The 18682-nt window shown below is 58.3% G+C and overlaps 2 protein-coding genes across 3 annotated transcripts; one reads left to right on the forward strand and one right to left on the reverse strand.

Annotated features, from left to right (window-relative positions):
- Positions 1–2228: 2228 nt before the first annotated feature.
- CHST1 (carbohydrate sulfotransferase 1) lies at positions 2229–17397 on the reverse strand. 2 transcript variants are annotated; one of them, XM_040638992.1, is made up of 4 exons: positions 17275–17397; positions 5002–5123; positions 4303–4399; positions 2229–3572 (listed from the first exon to the last, which is right to left on the reverse strand). In XM_040638992.1, exon 4 carries the CDS (start codon positions 3528–3530, stop codon positions 2295–2297), a length of 1236 nt encoding a protein of 411 aa, XP_040494926.1. In that variant the 5' UTR covers positions 3531–3572; positions 4303–4399; positions 5002–5123; positions 17275–17397; the 3' UTR covers positions 2229–2294. The 2 variants fall into 2 exon arrangements, with proteins under 2 accessions (XP_040494926.1, XP_040494925.1); XM_040638991.1 differs by lacking the exon at positions 17275–17397 and adding an exon at positions 5564–6173.
- Positions 17052–18230, forward strand: LOC121104829 (basic proline-rich protein-like). The gene has a single exon (XM_040639805.1). The coding sequence runs from the start codon at positions 17052–17054 to the stop codon at positions 18228–18230; it is 1179 nt and encodes a 392-aa protein (XP_040495739.1).
- The last annotated feature ends 452 nt before the right edge of the window (positions 18231–18682 follow it).

The raw sequence follows: 18682 nt of genomic DNA on the forward strand, positions 1-18682 counted from the left end.
AGGCAAGTGAAGAGAAGGGACCTCCCTGGGAGACACGTACCACCACAGCACCATTCACTGTAACGGAAAAACCGACCCGCCGTGGCCTCCGATGGAGTAGGCCTTCCCCGGGCGCTAGGACAGCTGGCCAGGGGCACTGAGGGAGCCACTGGTCATCAGGAAGCCAATTTGTAGGTTGGCTCACTCACCACAGGCTGGAGAAGCAGAGCCCGTGAACCAGGGGCTGAGAAGAGGGCACCAGGCCCCGCCCACCAGTCCTGACTTTTCCAAACCAGCCTCCTGTGCTTGAAGCATGAGGGTGTAAATCACACTGACTCCCTTTTGAAGAGAGGAAATCTGACGTCCAGGGAGATAAGAATTGACTCACCAGCCCCTTCAGAAGTCCTGGCCACCTGGACAGCAGACTACATTTCCCAGCCTCCCTTGGGGTTACATGCGGCCCTGCTGACCAGGTTCTAGCCAATGAGAAGGGAGTGGAAGTGATGTCTATATAACTTTAGGGGTTTGCTCCCAAATGGCAGAGCTGTGCCCTCCTTTCTTGTTCTTCTCCTTCCCATTCCCTGGTGGTCCATCTTGGACAACAGAGGCAAGGGCAACGTCTCAGAATAATGGAGCAGCAACAAGATGGAAAGAGCCTGGGCCCCTCGTAACTGGACACACAACCCTGGGGCCACCGTATCAGCCCCAACCAGCTGAAGCCAGCACACACTGTGAAGTGAGGAGAAAACATAGACTTTGTGAAGCTACTTTTATTCGAGCTATCTGATATGGCCGCTGAATCCATATCCTCCGGACTCACAGAATATAGCCCAGGAGTGAGCTTCCTCAGGAAGCCCAGGACCACTGGGACTGCTTGATCCCAGGGGCTCTCATTGTCCCTGGACAACAGAGCTGTGACCTCCACCCCAGGGACCAGCTGTTTTCTTGAAATAGCCGGGGAAGTTGCTCACTTGGAGGAAGCTGCGAGACTGCCAAGGAGGGGAAGGGAAATAAGCACAGCTGATATCCCACCAGGGTAGATACCCGCACACCTGCACTCCTGGTTACAATGTTGAAATACTTCCAGGCCCGCTGACCAGCAGCCGCTGCCCTGAGCTACCCCACCCCAGGAATGGTCCCTCCTCCCCAGCCATCCAGGCCCCAGACCCAGCAATTAAAGGAGCAACACTGGGCACAGGAAGGGGTCACCAGGACTTCATCTCTGGACATTGCATCCATAAGCCACACCGCTTGTTAAATATTTTCAACATCACCCCTGGCTATAAGGTGCCTGGTCTCCACCAATGAATGGAAATGAACCACTGAACTCAGCGTGGACAGCAATAGCATGACATGAGTTCTGAAAGCCAGAGACCGGCCACTGAATCCCCACCTCGACCTCCTTCTCTCTCGTCCCCCAAACCAGAATCACTTGGCCCCACCGAGGTCTGCCCTTGCCCTTTCAGAATGTCCCACAATCACGCCCAGATATTATTGCACTCTTTTATTTACAGAAAACACAGATAAAGCATTTCAATGTTCATTTAGCAAACTGATCCACTCTTTTTTTTTTTTTTTTTTGGCACAAAGAAATATCACAGATGGACCCCAAGATCAATCAGAAACCCATAAGATTTATCAGCCATCACTGGTCCAGGGGCAGCCACAAGACTCAAACAGACAGACAGACAGACAGCATCGCCACAGACTGGAAAAAATAAACAAGGTCCACATTCACCTCACAGTAAAAACCTGCTCACCCCCAAGGGGGGGGGGGCAGTGGGCACTGGGGGCAGGAAGCAGGATGGGGAGGGATTAGACACCATTCATAAATTAGAGAGAGGTGGCCTTTTTGTTTTTAACCTCTTACCTTGTGGAAGTAAGACAGTGCAAAACTACCATACCCTGACCACTGGGCCACTGGAAATGCTGCCGAAGTTCCGTGGTTTGCAGGTATCTCTCCTCGTGGGCGCCTGTGTGTGTACATGTGTGCGTATGCGAATGTGTGAGTGTGGTGCTTGTAAACATTGTCACCATCCACGCAGAGACCCAACAGCCGTGTGTCTAAATGGGGTGGGCTGGGGGCTCTACCCCGCTTCACGCCCCCTCTGCCCCAGTGATTCCTGTCCAAGACATAGTGCAAATTTCAGAGACAAAAAGAGGCAGAAGGAAGTGGAGGGTGGGCGGGGCCGGTGGGGGGAGGCAGGAAGGACACAAAGACGGAGGGGGAGGGGGAAATAAGGCAACAGTTAAAAACGGTCCATTTTATCAAAACCGACACCATGTGCCCCTCACCCCCGCCCACGGAGCCCTCGTCACGAGAAAGGGCGGAAGTCCCGCTCCTCCACCAGACTGATGGAGGGGTTCTTGAGCTCCTCCTCCGACGTGGCCATCTTATAGCCCAGCTGCGTCAGCACCCGCTGGCACGCGTTCTGGGCGAAGGCCACGATGTCGTAGGAGAGGCGGAAGCGCCACTTCTCGGCCGTGGCCGCCGAGTTTCGCACCGTGCCGTACTTGTGCTTGCCCAAGGTAGGGTCACCCCGCGTGTTGTTCTGGATCCAGCGGGCCACGTGGCTGTCCAGGGGGATCCCCAGGAAGCCGTAGATCTCCTCGGTCTTCTTCATGGGGTTCCTGGCCAGGTCCTCGTAGCGCACCAACATGTACTTGCCCTTGAGCCACGGGGGCCGCATGAGGCCGGTGGACACGGAGTTGGAGAAGTCCTCGCACACCGTGGTCAGCTGCGTCACGTCCAGGTTGTAGGGCTTCCTCCCCGTGCCGTACCAGAGCCGCCAGAGTCGGTACGTGTCGCGGAACGTCTCGCTGCGGGAGGCCAGGATGCCACGCGGGTCTCGGACCAGCTGGATGACCTTGAGGTTTAACCGGGGGTCTTCCACCAGGGCCCGAAGGTCATTAACCTCGGGCACCCGCACCGTCTTGATGGCCACGTGGCTGCGCTCGCGACAGGCCTCGGCGGCCACCGTCAAATTCAACAGGCCGCACTTGCGCACGCAGTCCCCCTCCTCCAGCACCAGGTCGGGGGAGCCCGGCGGGTCGCACACGGGGCGGGAGCACAGCACCCTGCTGGCCCCGCGGCGGAAGATCCTGTCGGTGGTGTGGTTGACGGGCGGAGGCTTGATGTAGTTCTCCAGGAAATAGAGGTCACAGTCATAGAGGCTCCTCAGGAGGTCCCGGCTGGCCCCCAGCATGACCCGCCGGTCCGCAGGGCTCTTGCCCTGCGTAAAGCGGGGGATGAGCGTGTTCTGGACGTGGTAGAGGGGCTCGAACAGGTAGAAGACGTCCAGGTGCTGGTTGAAGAGCTGGCCCACGAAGGAGGAGCCGCTGCGCGTGGTGGCCAGGATGAGGATGTGGGTCTTGCGGGAGAGGTTGTAGGCGAAGGTGGGGCCCTCCTCGCACAGCCGCTCGGCCAGCCCCGCCTCCGCCAGCCCCGGGCAGGTGTGGAAGGACTTGGCGGTGAAGGTGCGGATGGCCGTGTACTGAATGGCGATGGAGGCCAGGGCAAGGAGGAGGACGGCCTTCCAGGAACATTGCATGGCTGGGCACCTTCATGGGGCTGCTTCTCCACCCTGCGAGGTCTGCGGGCAAATGTGGGCGGGGGTCAGGAAGCAGTCTACGCTGGGTGCACCACCCGGCCGGCGCCCGGCCTACTCCCCTGGATCGGCTGGTCTCCCGGGAGTCCCCAGACTTAAGGGACTCCTTACCCAATGTTCACGCATGCACCTAAGGACTGAGCAGCTTCTAGGCTAGACTTTACATTCTCTGGGGACTCCTGGGAGCTTCTGGGGACCAAACAAACTGACTCCCCACACACAGAGTTTAACGAATGCTGCAGGGGACTCCCATCATGAATCTGGAGTTCCTTAGTGGGGCCCCACTGTGCAAGAAGCTAACTTCCTCAGCTCACACACTAGGGCCCACCAGTTCCTGCCTCAAGCCACTCCCCTGTCACTGCCTGCCACCCCTGCCAGCACCTCCAGGGCCCACCTGCATCTTCTACCCCCACGAGCAGGCACCTGGTTCCTCACATGGTCATCTTTCCACTGGGGCAAGGGGCAGATGACCCCGACTGACAGCAGAGTGAACTGGCTCCTGGGGTGGGGGGGCACCCGAGCCAGTCCTCAAGGGCCTCCACCATTAGGCTCTCAGCCCTCTGCCCACAGGAGGCGCTCGGAGACCCCACTGTGACCCAGCAATGGCCCCAGAGAACCAAGCAGTGATGGAGAGGAGGCTGGCTCAGCTACCGGGTCCTGGGGGGAGGGCTCAGGCTGCTCCAAGAGCGAATGCAGGAAGGGCTCCACCACTCACCAAAGAGGGGCTGCTCCGAGCTAGGGAGTCCACAGCTGCCAGGTCTCCTGGCCTAGCCGGCAGTCCCAGCCTGTGCAGCAGCCCTGTGGACCACAGACTGCAGAGAGAGAGGGAGGGGAAGTGTTCTGAGGAGGGGGGTTGGTCTCTCAACATCTCCCTTCCCACCCCTTCTCCCCCACAGACCACCCTCCAGGGCCGGGTGACAAGGGCCCTGGCTGCTCTCCCAGACCTATCAGTGGTTCAGGGTTCCAGATATTCCAGGGCTACCTTTCACCCCCTAGGATCTGGCCCCCTGCCTCCTGAGCCCTCCACCCACCTTCCGCACCCCCTACCCATCCCTTCCTGGCAAGCCTGCACCCCCGGCTGACCAAGAGTTGGGGCCCCACACGGGCATCCACCCCAGGGAGGACCCCCCCACACACCCACCATCCAAGGGAGTTGCGAAGAAATCCACTGGCCACAAATACCTTGAGGCCTCGCTAGCTCTGTTGAGCTCTGGTGACCAGACTAACCCAACCTGACAGTGCTCAGCACCCAACCGTGGAACAGTATCAGAGTCAAAAATTATTCCAGAAAATTAGGCCAGAGCACAGGTTCTGCATTTTAAATCAACAAAACAGCCTGACCCTTCAAAATTGGACTTTTTCAGTGACTCCCCGAGAGGGGTTGGGTGGAAGTCAGCAAGGCAGGGGGGCTCACCCCAGACCTCCAGGTGGAAATGGCAGCTCCGTCTAGACAGCCCAGACGCTGAGGCTTGCACAGAAGGGACAGCTGGGGAGGAAGGCTCTTCTTCCAGCCACACCGGAGAGGAGAACGGTTACCTAAAACTCAAAGCAAAAGTGGACCAGGGAGCGTTCCGACCTTGACGCCGTCCGCGGATTCTAAGTTACGACACCCAGGCTGTAGCATTATTTTGGTTAGCATCTGTCGAGTACTTCCTAAGCCCTGTACCTGCATTCGCTCAGTTATTCCTCCCAGGAGCTTCACAGGGAGGCCAGGATTAGCTCCATTTCACAGCCGAGGAAGCTGAGGCACAGAGAGTGGGGTGACCTGCCTGAGCTCATGTGCCTGGTTTAATGCACATCTCACAGGTTCCCCAGAGCCCGCGCTCTTTCCCTCTGAGATTTGACCTTGTTCCTCCAGCTTACATGCACTTGGCCTTCATACACGCATCCCATTCATGTCCCCAGCCCATTTGTAAATCGGCAAGAGAAAGACCGGGCATTACAAGGGTAGAGATGATCTGTAATGTAACACTTACAGGTCCTTCCCTTTGCTGTCTGGTCTTGGTGATCAAGGGCTTGTTGATCAAGGCCCATGGCTGAGGGGGTGAACTTGTACTCTGTGAATATTCTTCCCACATCCCGCTATTTGGCGTGGCTCCTTTGGGGGAGGGGTTCGTGGATCCTCACTTCCCAAACCCGCCGTGCTGCCTGGCTCGGCCAACTCCGAACACCATGCTATTCCTTACAGCCTCCTCTGGGAGGTCAGGGTCCTCATTCCCATTGTTTACCTGGAGAAATGGAGGCTCAAAGACTAAGCAAATGTGCAGAAGCAAATAAGGAATAGCAGAGACTCGAATCCCTCTGTGTCAGACTCTTAGGCCAGTGCTCCCCTTTACCATCAGCTTATCAGAAAGAAAACAGAGCTAAAGCAGTCTGGTTGCCTCCGGGAGGGGTGCAGAGGCTGAGCTGAGCTGACAGTGGGCCTGCTGAGGCTCTGGGGCCTACAAGTCCCATTTTAGGTTTGAAACGCCACTCAGTACCTATAGGGAAGAGTACCATGTCACCAGGTGGCAGTAAATATGGAAATGACACAGTCTAGATTCTTGGGCACCTCCAGTGCAATCAGAGAAAACCACAACCCTGACCACACCCCATCCCACCCGTACCTCACCCCAGGGCTGCAGAGAACACAGACTCCATCAACTGGGTTGGATGAAATGCCCAGAGCAAACTGCCACTCTGCGTTAAATTAGATTCTCCTGCAAAATGCAGGCCCACCCTGCCTAAGCGCCCTAAGACAAGTGCCTCTAAGGAACAGGTAGGGAATAGCATTAATAATAGTGTAGGTAGTATTTTTAAGTTATTTAAGTAAGGGTCTACAGTTGCAATGGCCTCATGCACATCATTGGAATGGACTCCCTTTGTACTAATTCATAAAGATCTGTCAGACATCCAGCATGATCCAGGCACTGTTCTAGAATTATGGGGGTGGGGAGACAAGAAGGAAGCAAGCACTTACTAGGCACTCGTGATGTTTATCCCAGGAAGGATCACAGATGAGGGCACAGGGTGGGAGTGAAAAACACCTCTCGCCCTCACACTAACCCTGTGTGGTTGATGTTGTCATATCCCTTTTACGGATGAGGAAGCTGAGGCTCTACGAGGTTAGACGAATTTCCCCAGCTCACACTCCTACTAAGGGGTAGAGCCAGGATTCCAGCCCAGGCAGTGTGCTGTGGAGCCCATGCTCGAATCCTCCTCCTTGACCCACTACACTTAATCCCCTTTGGTCCCCACCAAGACGGGAAAGAGAAGGCTGGAAGAGATTTCACTTAACTCGAAGATTCTGGTACCAAAAGGAGAATTCACCCATAGAAGGGAACATTTAAGTTTCTCTCCCTACCACTTGTCCCCACCCCAACCCAGAGAAACGTAAGGCCAGGATTGGAAACTTGGCTAATATATCAGAAGTAACTGAAGGATCTCGACGTTACAAATCCCCAAGAAAGTGGGACTCGGGTTCACAAGGTGCAGCCTGAGCACCAACGACGGGACTGTGTTCGAAGGCCCAGCCACAAGCCACCCCCCTGCCTCCCAGGAGGGCAAAGCTAGGGCATGGGAACAGGAAGATGAAGAAAGTCAGACCCTCCTAGTAATGCCCCTGCTCTCCTGCCAGCCTGGCAGAGTGGGGCTCGGAACTGGCCAAGCTTCCTTGGTATGCTGGAGGCATCTGCCCTGGAAACCAGAGGCCCTAGGGCCAGGTCCCACTGTTCCCAGGGGAGCTCTGGCCACTGCAAGGAACTCTTCAATGCCCTTGTCCTCCAAGCCAGACTGCAAGCCCCACGGCCCCTCCCCGGGCTTTGAGCAGCCTTTGGTATGACCTTCCTCCACCTCTGGTTAGTCAAAATCCAGACAAGCCTTAGACACAAGAGCCCAGAATCTGTAACTTCTGTTGGAAGGCCGGGGAGCTGGTGAATCCCAGCAGAAAGCTCAGATTCCAGAGTCAGCCACTTTCCAGTTAGCGCACAGGGTGGGAGTGAAGAACACCTCCACATTGGAGAACCAGAATTCAGAGCTCAGGGCTCAAGCCATGGAAGCACACCCACCTGGGTATCACTTAGCACGTGTGTGGACCTGGATTCACTGGCTGTCTCTGAGCCTCAGTTTTCCTACCCATAAAGTGAGTATAACCATAATAGCGGTTGCAAGAATTGAAATAATTAAAGCATTTAGTCAATGCCAGGCACAGAATATGGCACAGCCTTGTGCTTGGGACACGGGCTGTGGCACAAGCCCCACTGAAGGCCAGGTTTCTGAATCTCTCTGGGCCTCTGTTTTCTCACCTGAAAAATGGGGATCATTTTAACAAGGCTGTTGTGAGGACTAATTAACACAGTGGCTGGCATAAAGCGAGCACTCGATAAATGGACGTTACTATTATCATCATTAAATGTCTTGTCTGCTTTGTGTCTCGAGTAAGCACCTGAGAACAGATCTCACTGACTCTGACGGTGAGACAGACACTCTCCCTGGCTGTGGTGCCCAGACCCCTGCCAGGCAGGCCTCTGCTCACTGCCCCTTCTTCCTTCTGCTCCTCGCCCAGCCTGAGAACTTTCCGCGGCTGAGCCACCGCACCGGCTTGCCTGCTGCCCTCTAGTGGCCAGATCCTGTAGTACAGCCTCTTAGCCCTGCGTTCTCCGCTGGGTTCAGAATTCCGGGCCTGCCGGCTGCGGCCTCACATGAGGGTTCAGCCAAGGGCAGTGATGTTGCAGGATGCCGTGAGAGGTGATGATGACACCCCCACCCGAGCTGTGGCCTCTGCTCTGTGTACCCTTGCTTCTTCACCCACACACCAAGAGGCAAGCGGCAACAGGCAGCCTCACCTCACCCAGAGGGCCTCTCCTCCCAGGCTCACTCCTCTCTGGCAGGGGAAGGAACTTGGTATCACAGGCAGGAACAGCCCTGCCTTCCCCGGCTGGGTGACCTTGGACTCATCCCCTGGCCTCTCTGTGCCTCCATATTTCCACAGATCCAGCGACTCTAAGGGCCTCCGAACTCTGACCACTGGGGTTCTCTGATTCCAGGAAGGCCCCATGCTCCATTTTCACAGTCAGGGCCCCCCTGCTGGCAGGGGGATGCTCCTTTGGGAGCGGGAAAGCCCCAGTCATCTTCCAAGAAGATATCAGGGCTGGCAGCTGGGCCTCATCCCCTCAGCCGGGTCCACGGCAGCCCCCCAAGGGGCTCTGCCCTCTGCTGAGTTAGCCCTCCAGCTTCCACTCTATAAAACCCCATCCAACCCAGAGCTGTGGCTTTGGCCTTTTCTGGGCCACAGGCCTCTTGGAGAGACACGTCCTTCTTTCCAGGAAGATTCATTTGTATCCACAACTTTCCACACACAGTCAGAGGGCTCCTGGACCCCCTTAAGCCCGCCCATGGGCACCTCAGAGGCTTCAACCCGTTCACCAGCAGTATTCTCCCCTGCCCTGGGATCTTCTTTTCAAACGACTATATCAGAGAAACCTCCACAGATTTGTATACACTGAACATGGACCCATCGCCCAAGATAAGAAAAAGCCACAGCCAGAAAACACATGTGCAATAGGAGGTTCCTACTTCTTGTTTTTAAAAAGGAGATGCGTGTGCGGGGGAATATTTATATACATGCATATACAAGCACTGAACTGGTAACCCCTGCGGCCCCCGCGGCGGGGGGGGGGCAAGGAGACCGAGGTGGGAGGAAGGCAGCTCACACCGAGCCTCTCAGTTCCATTTGAGTTCATTAACTTTCTGGGGGACAGCAAAGCCACCCCACGCAAGATCTGGAGGGGCACCGAAATCAGCACTGGCAGCTCACTGTGCCTCCTGTTCTCTCCCCAGGGCACTGCCAGCCGGCTCTCCCCTCCCCCACTTCCAAGGCACCAGGGTCAAAATCACTACCTTTCTGCCAGAATGGGGCTCTGTCTGCTTAGGCCGGCCGCGAAGGAGAGCAGTCAGTGGGTGCTGCCCACAGAGACTGGGCAGGAGCTGAAAAAGAGGGAGACCTCCAAGGGGACGTGGGGCTGCTGGGAGGAGCGGAAGCCTGAGTTGGGGAAATGACTCCCCTCCCCACTTTTTCTTCCTAAAAACAGCTTGTGAAGCTCTGAGGAGATAGGGAGGGCAAAGATTAAAGATCCTGAACATGAGATTTCCGACCAGCCCCAGGAGCCAGTACGGAGGGGTCCGAGGCCCCAGAGCCCCAGGCACTGGAGCAAGGGGCATGGGGAACAGGACGGGGAGGAAGAAGTTGGCAAACAGGCCACTGGGAGAGACTGCAGAAAGGAAGTGCTTAATCCCTGGGTCTGCGGTAGCAGTAGCCAACGCTGACCCACCAGAGATGTTTGTTTAGTTAAGGCTAAAACATATAAAACAGGTTTTTTTTTCCTTCCTTAAAAAAAAGTGAGGTCGTGAAATGAGGCAAGTGAAAAACAAGGGTATGAAAAAAGCCGAAAGCACTAGAAGCCAGATTAGCATACAAGAGCCAAGACGCTTCTGGGCTACCCAGATGGATCAGAGCTACCCGGCGGCCAAAGGGAAAAGAGAAATATTTCATGTTTCATAGGATCCATGAGATGAGAATTATAACATCTACTCAAGAAATGCCCAACTAACTATTCCTGGTACCGAACCCAGCACAAGATTTCTCCCGAGGGGTCTCCTAGAGAGAGCCCCGAGTACAGCCTGCCATCCTCAAGGCCTTGTACCTAGTAAGCCCGAGGACAAGTTTCATGGGGCTGTGTTCCAGAACCACCTTCAAGGTAAGCAGTATGCCAAACTCAGCCAGTTGCAACCTTCCAGGGAAGGAGGTCCCGTGGGGTCCAGAATCAGCCTCTGTGGTCTGATCAGATGCCCCTGCAAGTTGAAACGCTGTGAGGCCTGCAGACCTTTTCCCCAGAATCTGCACCAACACAAACAGGGTGTTTGTATACAGTCTTTAGAGTCCCCGGGCCCCACATCTACCTACGGACCCCAGAGGCAGAACCAGTAGTTCCTTCAGGCACCCTGAGTGGGGCAAGTCTTATAGTCGTGGTTCCAGAAAGTGACTGTCCACCAACTTGTCACCCTTAGCAGAAACCTCAGCTGACTCTCAGGAGCTCTGGTATGCCCAGAGCAGATCCCTCTGATATCCACACATAATGACACTGGAGACCCCCGTGGGTGCCTCGAGCGTCCTTGAAAAGTTACCCACAGGTGTAACTGGGGGGGTGGTTGGGCACCCCAGCTGTGGGGCCGGACAGGCCTGGGTTTGAGCCCCACTGCTATTGCCTGATAGCTACAAGACCCTGAGTGAGGCACTTAACCTCTGTAGACCTCAGTTGTCCTTACCTGTGAAATGGGAAAGACAGTCACAGAATCTTCCAAATATTTGGTTGTGAGACAGAAAGCCAAGGAACATCAAGAGCCTAGCACAGCGCTGGGCACAGAGCAAGTGCTCATTAGGTCAGAAGCAGGAGTGTGACTTTCAAGGGCAACTCAAACCTACAGACCAACTGTGATGGCCTGAAAATGTTTAAGGAAGTTAGAACAGATACCACAGCCTCTTCCACCGAAGCGCTCACAGCCTGTGTGGTTGGAGACACTTGCTGTCGGGGTGGCAGCGACGGCCTCGCGGTCCTGCTGTGGGCCCCGCGGGTTGGCGGGGTCCTGGCCCGGCCCGAGGAAAGTTTTCCCCAGCACTGGGGAGAGTGACTGACCTCCTGGCACAAGGCCCCAGTGTGCCCGGCGCCTCACGGAGGAGGGATGAGTCAGAAGGGCCCCGTTCCCTCAGGCCGGTCCTACCACAGCCTGGCCTGTGGTAGGCGGACCCTTCTGCCCCGACACTGGGCGGAAAGGCCCCGGTTTCCTGTCCCTCCCTCCCTACCCTCCTCAGCAGCCACAGCCAGAGTCGGAATAGTACCGAGGCTCCACCCCCTGGATACGGGGCTTCGGCCCATCCTCCCAGCTTCAAGGATGGGAAACCTCCAACAGAAGCAAAAGCACAAGCAGCTGCTGCTGGAGGGGCTGGGGCGGGGCGGGGGGGGGGCATCTGTCCCCAGATGCTGGAGTCTCCAGCCTCCACCCCAGCTGGGCCCTGGGAGGAGGGCTGGGCATGGGAGAGGCTCACCTGAGGGGGCTGCGGGAGCCGATGCCCAGAGATGACCCCGGTCCCAGCTCACATTCAGTGGGTGCTACCCGCAGGGACCACTGCCATCCCCCACAGATGAGGAGCACTGAGGCACGGACAAATGAGGGGGTTGATCTAGGTGTGTGCAGCTGGTCTGTGATGGGGTCCAGTCTCGAGCTCAGCTCCGAGGACCCCCAAGCTCTGGCCCTAACCACAGTACATAAGTCCCCAGGCCATGCCCGAGAGTAAGAGCATCACCCTGCACCTGGAGACTAGGTCAGGGACAGGTTGTGCCAGGGCCAAGGTGGCTGTCAGGGTCCCGGGCATCCACCCTGACCCAGACCTGGGCTCACCCAACACCAGTTGACCATCTCTAAGGATGTCCCCGGGGTGTCAGCTGGAGGGACAGGGGCTGCCTATGGCCCTGCCTGCCTGAATCCCTGGCACCCCAAACAGGTCTGTGCTACCTCACCACTTCCCAGGGGGCTCTGCCTCCCCAGACGAATGACAAAAAGGAAGATTATCACGAAGACTGCGAGAGGGAGCGGGTGTGGACACGGCTGGTGCCGTATCACCCCAGACAGCCAGCAGCGGAAGCACTCTGGCTTGGCAGAGAGAGAAAGGTGTATTTTCTTAGCCAGAAAGCCCAGAAACATCCAAATCCTATGTAACCAAGAGAATGCCAAAGAACGTCTTTATTCCCACCTGGCCTGAAATGGTCTAGAATGGGGTTTAGGGTTTGGGCTCAAGACCAGGATAAGGTCTCCCTGCTCCCTAAGCCTAGAACTTACCACCAGCCCACCGCTGGTTGCACGGCGGCCCCTGTGCCAGGATGCTGGTGTGGCTTACCCTGTCACCCCTCTGGCTCCTGAACGAGAAGTGGTAGGGAGAGCCACCCACTGGGAACATGAAATCAGACGAGTGTCTCTGCCCCCACATTCACAGGGACCTCGAGAGGATATAATGGCTGCTGGCTGAGGGCCCAGCACCATGTGACGAACCTTTCATGCACCACTTCATTGGATCCTGTCTCCAAGCTTGGGAGTAAGGACTACAGCCGGATCCGTGACACAGGTGACAGACAGAGGCTCCCAGAAGTTAAGTGACTTGCTCCTACAGCTCAGAAGTGGCCAGGTGGGGAACTGGACTCAGGCTACGGGGCATTGCGTGTGAGGTCCTCACCTCTCCCACGTTCTCCCTGAAGACTTCCCCTCCTTCCCCCTCTGACCTCCTAAAACCCTCTGGCTGAACCACCCCAATTAGCTCTCCTGACCCTATACTTATGCTTTGAGTGGGTTAAGAGCAGCATAGCAGCAGGCCAAACCCAGACCTTGGATCTTGGACGGCCTTACCCTCCCTGAGCCCCAGGTACCCGGGGAGGGGAGCCCACACCCACCTCCCAGGGCAGGGGAGGGGTTTAAATGAGATCTGAGTTTAGTGCCTTGTTCAAGACAATCACTCAATTAATGATATCTTCGGAATGTCTGTCTTCCTCACGTCTGCAGAATCCCTGAGGGAGAGCCCCAGGCCCTCCATCCTCCCCACCCTCAGTACCCAGCCTGGGGCCTGCAGCACACTCGAGGGGCTCTCAACAACTCGCTGCCCCCAGCAGAGACCCGGAGAAGGGAAGAGCTGTGCCCCGCTCTCCAGCCCAGAGGAGGAGACTAGCTCTCCCCACAATTCCCAGCTCAAAGCCTTCCAGCTCTAATCAAGGAGCAAACACAAAGAGGGAATCTCTAAACATTTAGAAAACGCGGGAACTCTGTGCCCCCACGTGGCACCGTGGGGATTTATAAAGAACAAATCATGCCTGACAAACTTGATAGCTTTCTTGATAGAATTACAAGACCGGTAGATGAAGGAAATGCAGGCAGGGTAATATATCTTGATTTTTAGCAAAGCATTTGATACAGCGCCTCAAGTAATCTTACAAAATTAATTCAAACAGACTTGGCCCTAAGCACTTGTCATGGGGCCGAAAGCAAGAGGGGGCAGGTCCCAAGAGTCCTGAGTGGAGGAGGCCAGCCGGGCAGGGGGAAGGGGCTGGGGGACAGAGTCTGCGAGTGGGGGCAGGGCTACCCAGACCCCGCACTGGGTCAGATCTTATCTGACATCTTCATTAATGATCCTGAGAGAGGGAGTAAACAGTCCGTTAATGAAATTTGCAGAGGATATTAAATGGAAGGTGTTGTGAACACCAATGAGGACAGCAAAGCAGTCCAGAGAGACCTGGGTAGGGGAAAAACCTTGGCAGGAAACTGCTATTTGGGGGGGGGGGGGAATGTGTGGGCCGGGCAGCACCTGGGGCCACCTGGAGAGCCGGGAAGAGGGAAGGGCTGCCCCAGGGCTGGGGTGGAGCTGGGAGCAAACGCTGCTAGCTTGGGTGTGGGTCACAGGAGCAAACCAGAATCTCGGTTTTTCCCATCTGGAAATAGAAGGAAGGACTGGTAGATAGGGAGGAATTTCTGCCGCTTGGAGAGCTGGCAGTGATGGGGGGTGAGGGGGGAGCTCTGAGTTGAAGCCCACATTACAGTAGGGGAGAGGGGTTGTCCGCAGGCCAGGGAGAGGAGGGTGGCATGGCAAAGAAGGGCTGGTGACGGAGTCTCTGGTTGAGCCGGCGATGTCCCCGAGCCACCGCTCTGACACAGCCGAGGCAGGTGCTGCGGGGTAAGGGGGCAGGCCCCTCTCCCAGCGGGCTGGGCAGTAACGGGTGGGGGGGGGGCGAGGAGGGCAGGGTCTGTTTTCTTTCTGGAGAGTTCCTGATCCTTCTTTCATCCGGAGGGAGAGGCCTCTCTGGGATCAGGAAGACCCGCCCCACCCCAATCCCTTCCCTCTCTCCTCAGAGCTTAGACCTGTCCTGTCCCTCTCCCCCTGGCCCAATCCCAAGGAGGCTGAGGCAGAAAGCTGCCCATCCATCTGGACTTGGAGAATTTGTTCCCACAAGGCTCCTAGACAGGTGGGGTTTGAACAGGAGCCAGCGCTCCCCAGCACGGTGACGAGCCCTCCGCAACCTAAATAAATGCTTTGTGGGAGGAAGAAATGGATGGCTGGTTCCCGGCTGGGGTGGCTGGGGGAGGGTCTCCCAAAGCAGGAGGCCAGCCCTGCCCCACGTCAAGACCACCAGCACAAGGGATAGACCCAGGCGACTGCACAGCCCATGCTCCTTCCAACCCCCTGAGTTAACACTAAGGACACTTACTGAACATTTGCTATCGCTCCATTATGAGTGCGTGCCTCAGATCAACGTATTTGACCTTCACGGCCGCCCAAGAGGTAGGAGCTCTTTCGTCCCATTGCACAGAGGAGGAAAGTGAGGCACAGGGTGGCAGCGATGAGCCTGGACACCTAGCCAGGAGGCCCATGGGAGAAGTAGCTGTCTGCCACGAGCCGCAAGGAAAGCTCAGCAGCTCCCGATGGGGGGACCCCAGTGGGTGGGGAGAGACAGCCCCTCATGCAGGGACCTCAGAGCCTTGCCCAGACTCTCCCTGCGCCCATCAAAGGGAGTTGGCTCAACTCCTGCCACACTTGTGGAGCCCGATTTTACTATATGTTTCCCTTCTCCCCCACCACTGCCGTGCTACGCCGAGTCCTCAGAACAAGTCTGTTTCCATGGAAACCATACAGTGACTCAGGGCTTCGGGACCTTCTCTGAATCAGATTATGAATATCAAATGCTCCCTCCCCGCACCAATGCAGAGTGAGTTAGAAAAGTAAAAAGAGAGCCACAGCTGGCGAAGGGAAGGAGACAGGGGTGTGGGCAAGGGGAACCCAGAGGGGTACCCTGCCCCCCCTCCATGAGAACCTGGCTTCTGAGCCCCTCTGCAGACTCAGAGGAGCACAGACATACACCTCCGTGTGTCTGCAGCAGGCACACACGACCCCTATTTCAGCACCATGAGCACCACCCTTCCTCGGGAACTAAAACCCTGGGGGGAGGGCAGGGAGGTAAGGGGGATCTGCATCCTTCCTACTTGCGGCCTGAACGTGGCAGAGGTGGCTGAGAGGGCAGGGAGGAGGAAAGCTGTCTCTAAGAGGAGACTGACTTCCAATGCCGAGGAGGAAACCTCTGGCCAAAAGCATTGCAATATTTAGCAAAGAGGGAAATTTGGATTTTAGGGGGGAAATGTGTTTCTGCTTTGAGATGAGGAGGCCGAGTTAAGTATATGTGCCAGGACGGGGGTGTGACCAGGATTTCAAAGCCCCAGCAGGGCTGGGGGCATCATTAGCAGAGACTTCCTCCCCGTTGCCCCTACCCTGGCCTGGCCTAGGGCAGCTCACCTGCCCCAATACAGACATAGCAGGGAAAAGAAAGTTTGCAGGGCCAGGCTCCTGGCCTCCCACAAGGGGCTAAGGCCCAAGGGCAAATCCGCCCCCTCCTTTCCCCAGCTGCTCCCTGAAGACCCAGGAAGGAGGAGAAGAGAACAGGTTGAAGGCTTGATACCTCCCTGGTGAATCCAATGTGTGAGTCATGTCGGTGAGAACACTTGGAAAAAGAAACAGGGTCATGGTGATGCCTGTGAGCGTCCCCAGTTCCTGAGGATGGAGCCTTAGAACCGCCTGCCCAGGTAGGGTCTCTGCCCTAAGACAGTCGGCCCCACAGTAAGGGATCCAGAAAGCCCTGGAGGTGGGTACCTGGCACCTCAGCCCACCTGCTTGCCTCTTACTACCTACAGTTCCTCTGGCTTGCCAAAGCAGCTACTTTCCCAGCCAGGGTGCCTGCCTGCTGCCCCAGTCCTAGGTCCCCTCTGTTCCCTGCCCTACCAGCCCTCCACAAGATGCTGGGCTCAAGGCTGTCCTCTTAGGAGCTTCCTGCTTAGGATCAGTGTCTAAGTCCATCGGAAGGAAACCTGCACCAGAGGTGAGGAACCTAATCCTGGGAACCCGCAGGCCGGGGCTGGGGGGAGGGGGCACCCTGTGGCCCGGCAAATCGGGCCAAGGTGCCACCCTAGGACGATCCTCTTTAACCCCTAGCATCCCAGCCAGGGCCACTCTGAGCTGTTATGTGAAAGCAAACATTGGGTTCCTGGAGCCCGGGAGGGGCTGCTCCCGGGGTCCTACCCAGAGAAGAGCAGCAGAGTGGTTCTGCCTTCCCGTGAGCGGGGTCTCTGCACCATCCATCCGGCTCATCGCAGAGTGACTGATGCGGGTTCGGAGCCGGGGGGGGCACAGGAAGCCGGGGGCAGCCCCCTGCCTCCCGGCGCAGCCCTGGTTTGGAAAGTTGGTGCAGACGTGGGACCTCAGGGTCTCGAGGCAGCTCAGCAACCCCGAGCCTGGCAGGCTGTGGGACGGTGAGCCCCGGGCAGCCCCCGAGTGCGCTCCGCAGCCGCGGGGAGCCGGGCGCCTCGGGGCCGCCGCGCGCGTCTCAAGTTTGCTGCCCTCGCCGAATGGGGGCGGGGAGGGCTGGGGTGGTCGCGGCGCTCACCCGCCACCCTCCCGGGGAGCCCTTCCTGCGCCCAACGCGCTGCTGTCCCCACCCCCCCGCCCGCACCGCCGGCAGCGACTGTCCTCGAGCGGAGGGGCGTCTCCCACCGCGCCCGCGCCCCTCCCGCTGCTGCGGCGAGGGTCCGCTCCCGCCCGCCGGGGGCCCGCCGGGGGCCCGGCCCATACCTGGTGGGGGGCGCACCGGGAGCCGCTGCAGCGCCCAGCGCCGGCTCCATCCTCGGCTCTGGAGTCAGGCTCGCCGGGGGCCGGCGGGCGGCGGCGGCGGCATCGGCGGCGGCATCCTCCGCCTTCCGCGCCCTCCTCCTCGGCCTCCCTCCTCCCTCCTCTTCCACCGCCTCCGCGCGCCCCTCACAGGCCCCTCTTCATGGCCCGGGGGCGCGAGCCCGGGGCGGCCCGGCCAGCGCAGAGCGTTCTCCGGGGCAGGGCGCGGGACTGGGCACGGGGGCGCGAGGGCCCGAGGGGCGCCGGGCCAGGGGCTGGGACCCAGCGCGCCGCAGCCCCGGGCGCTGGAGGAGAGCAGCAGCCGCAGGCGCCGGAGCCTCGCCGAGCGCCCGCCCGCCCGCCTGGCGACCCGAGCCCGGAGCGGCGGCGGCGGCGGCTATAGCGCCGAGCGAGCGGCGGGCGCTGCGGTCCGGGCTCCACCCCCCCTAAGCCGCCCGCCTCTCGGCTGCCGCCCGCCCCCTTCTCTTCCCCACCCCTCCGGCTCCCCGCGCCTCCCCGCGCTGCCCCAGCCTCCCGCGCTCCGGACACCCCCTCCGCAGGCCGGCTCCCGTGCCAACCCCACTCCCCCACCCCACCCCCGCTCGGAGGGACCCACACCCCGGGGTTCAGGGGGTCGTCTGGCAAGGGCGGGGGCTGCTCACTGGCACCTCTTCCCATACCCTCTCAGCCCTCCCACCGAGGGCGCTCACCGAGGGCCTTCAGCCTGCGTGCCCCCCAAGAAGTCCGGCTGGAGCTCCAACCTGGCCCCGAGCCCAGATGGCCTCTACCCCGTCCCCAGCCAGCACAACGGAAGGACTCCAGAACCCAGAGTGGGAGCCATCCACCTTTCGGTGCCAATACCCCAAAACACACCCCTAGCCCGTTACCCCCCAAACTTTACCTCGCAGATGTGGCAATGAATCATCTGCCCTGCTCCAGTTGTGCCTCTTGGGGAGAGCCTAAGGGTGGCTTGGGGTGGGGGGCAACCCTAGGTGGATTTGCTGGGGGCAGTCTCCAGGCCAGTCCCACCCGCTTCTCACCAGACTGCCACAGGCACTCCTAGAGGGAAATGTGCAGCCCCTGCTGCCCTTCCGGAGGGGAGATCTGCGGTCACAGCCAGAGGCAGCAGGCTGAGCACCTCAGTCCTTCGTTCTTTGCACAAATATTGACTGAGCATCTCCCGAAGGCCAGGCCTCCATGGGCACCAGGGATTCACTGGTGACATGACAAACGGACCCCTGGCCTCTCGGAATGGAATGGAGAGGCAGGGGAAGCAGGCAGAGTGTTCAGCGGCCCCTGGGCTGGAGAGCACGGCAGAGAGTCCCAGCTCTGCCACCACGGAGGCCTGTCCGCTCCTCTGCAGAGGGGTAGC

Source organism: Ursus maritimus, unplaced genomic scaffold (assembly GCF_017311325.1).
Source record: "Ursus maritimus isolate PB19 unplaced genomic scaffold, ASM1731132v1 scaffold_23, whole genome shotgun sequence".
In the NCBI taxonomy this organism is placed as follows: Eukaryota; Metazoa; Chordata; class Mammalia; order Carnivora; family Ursidae; genus Ursus; species Ursus maritimus.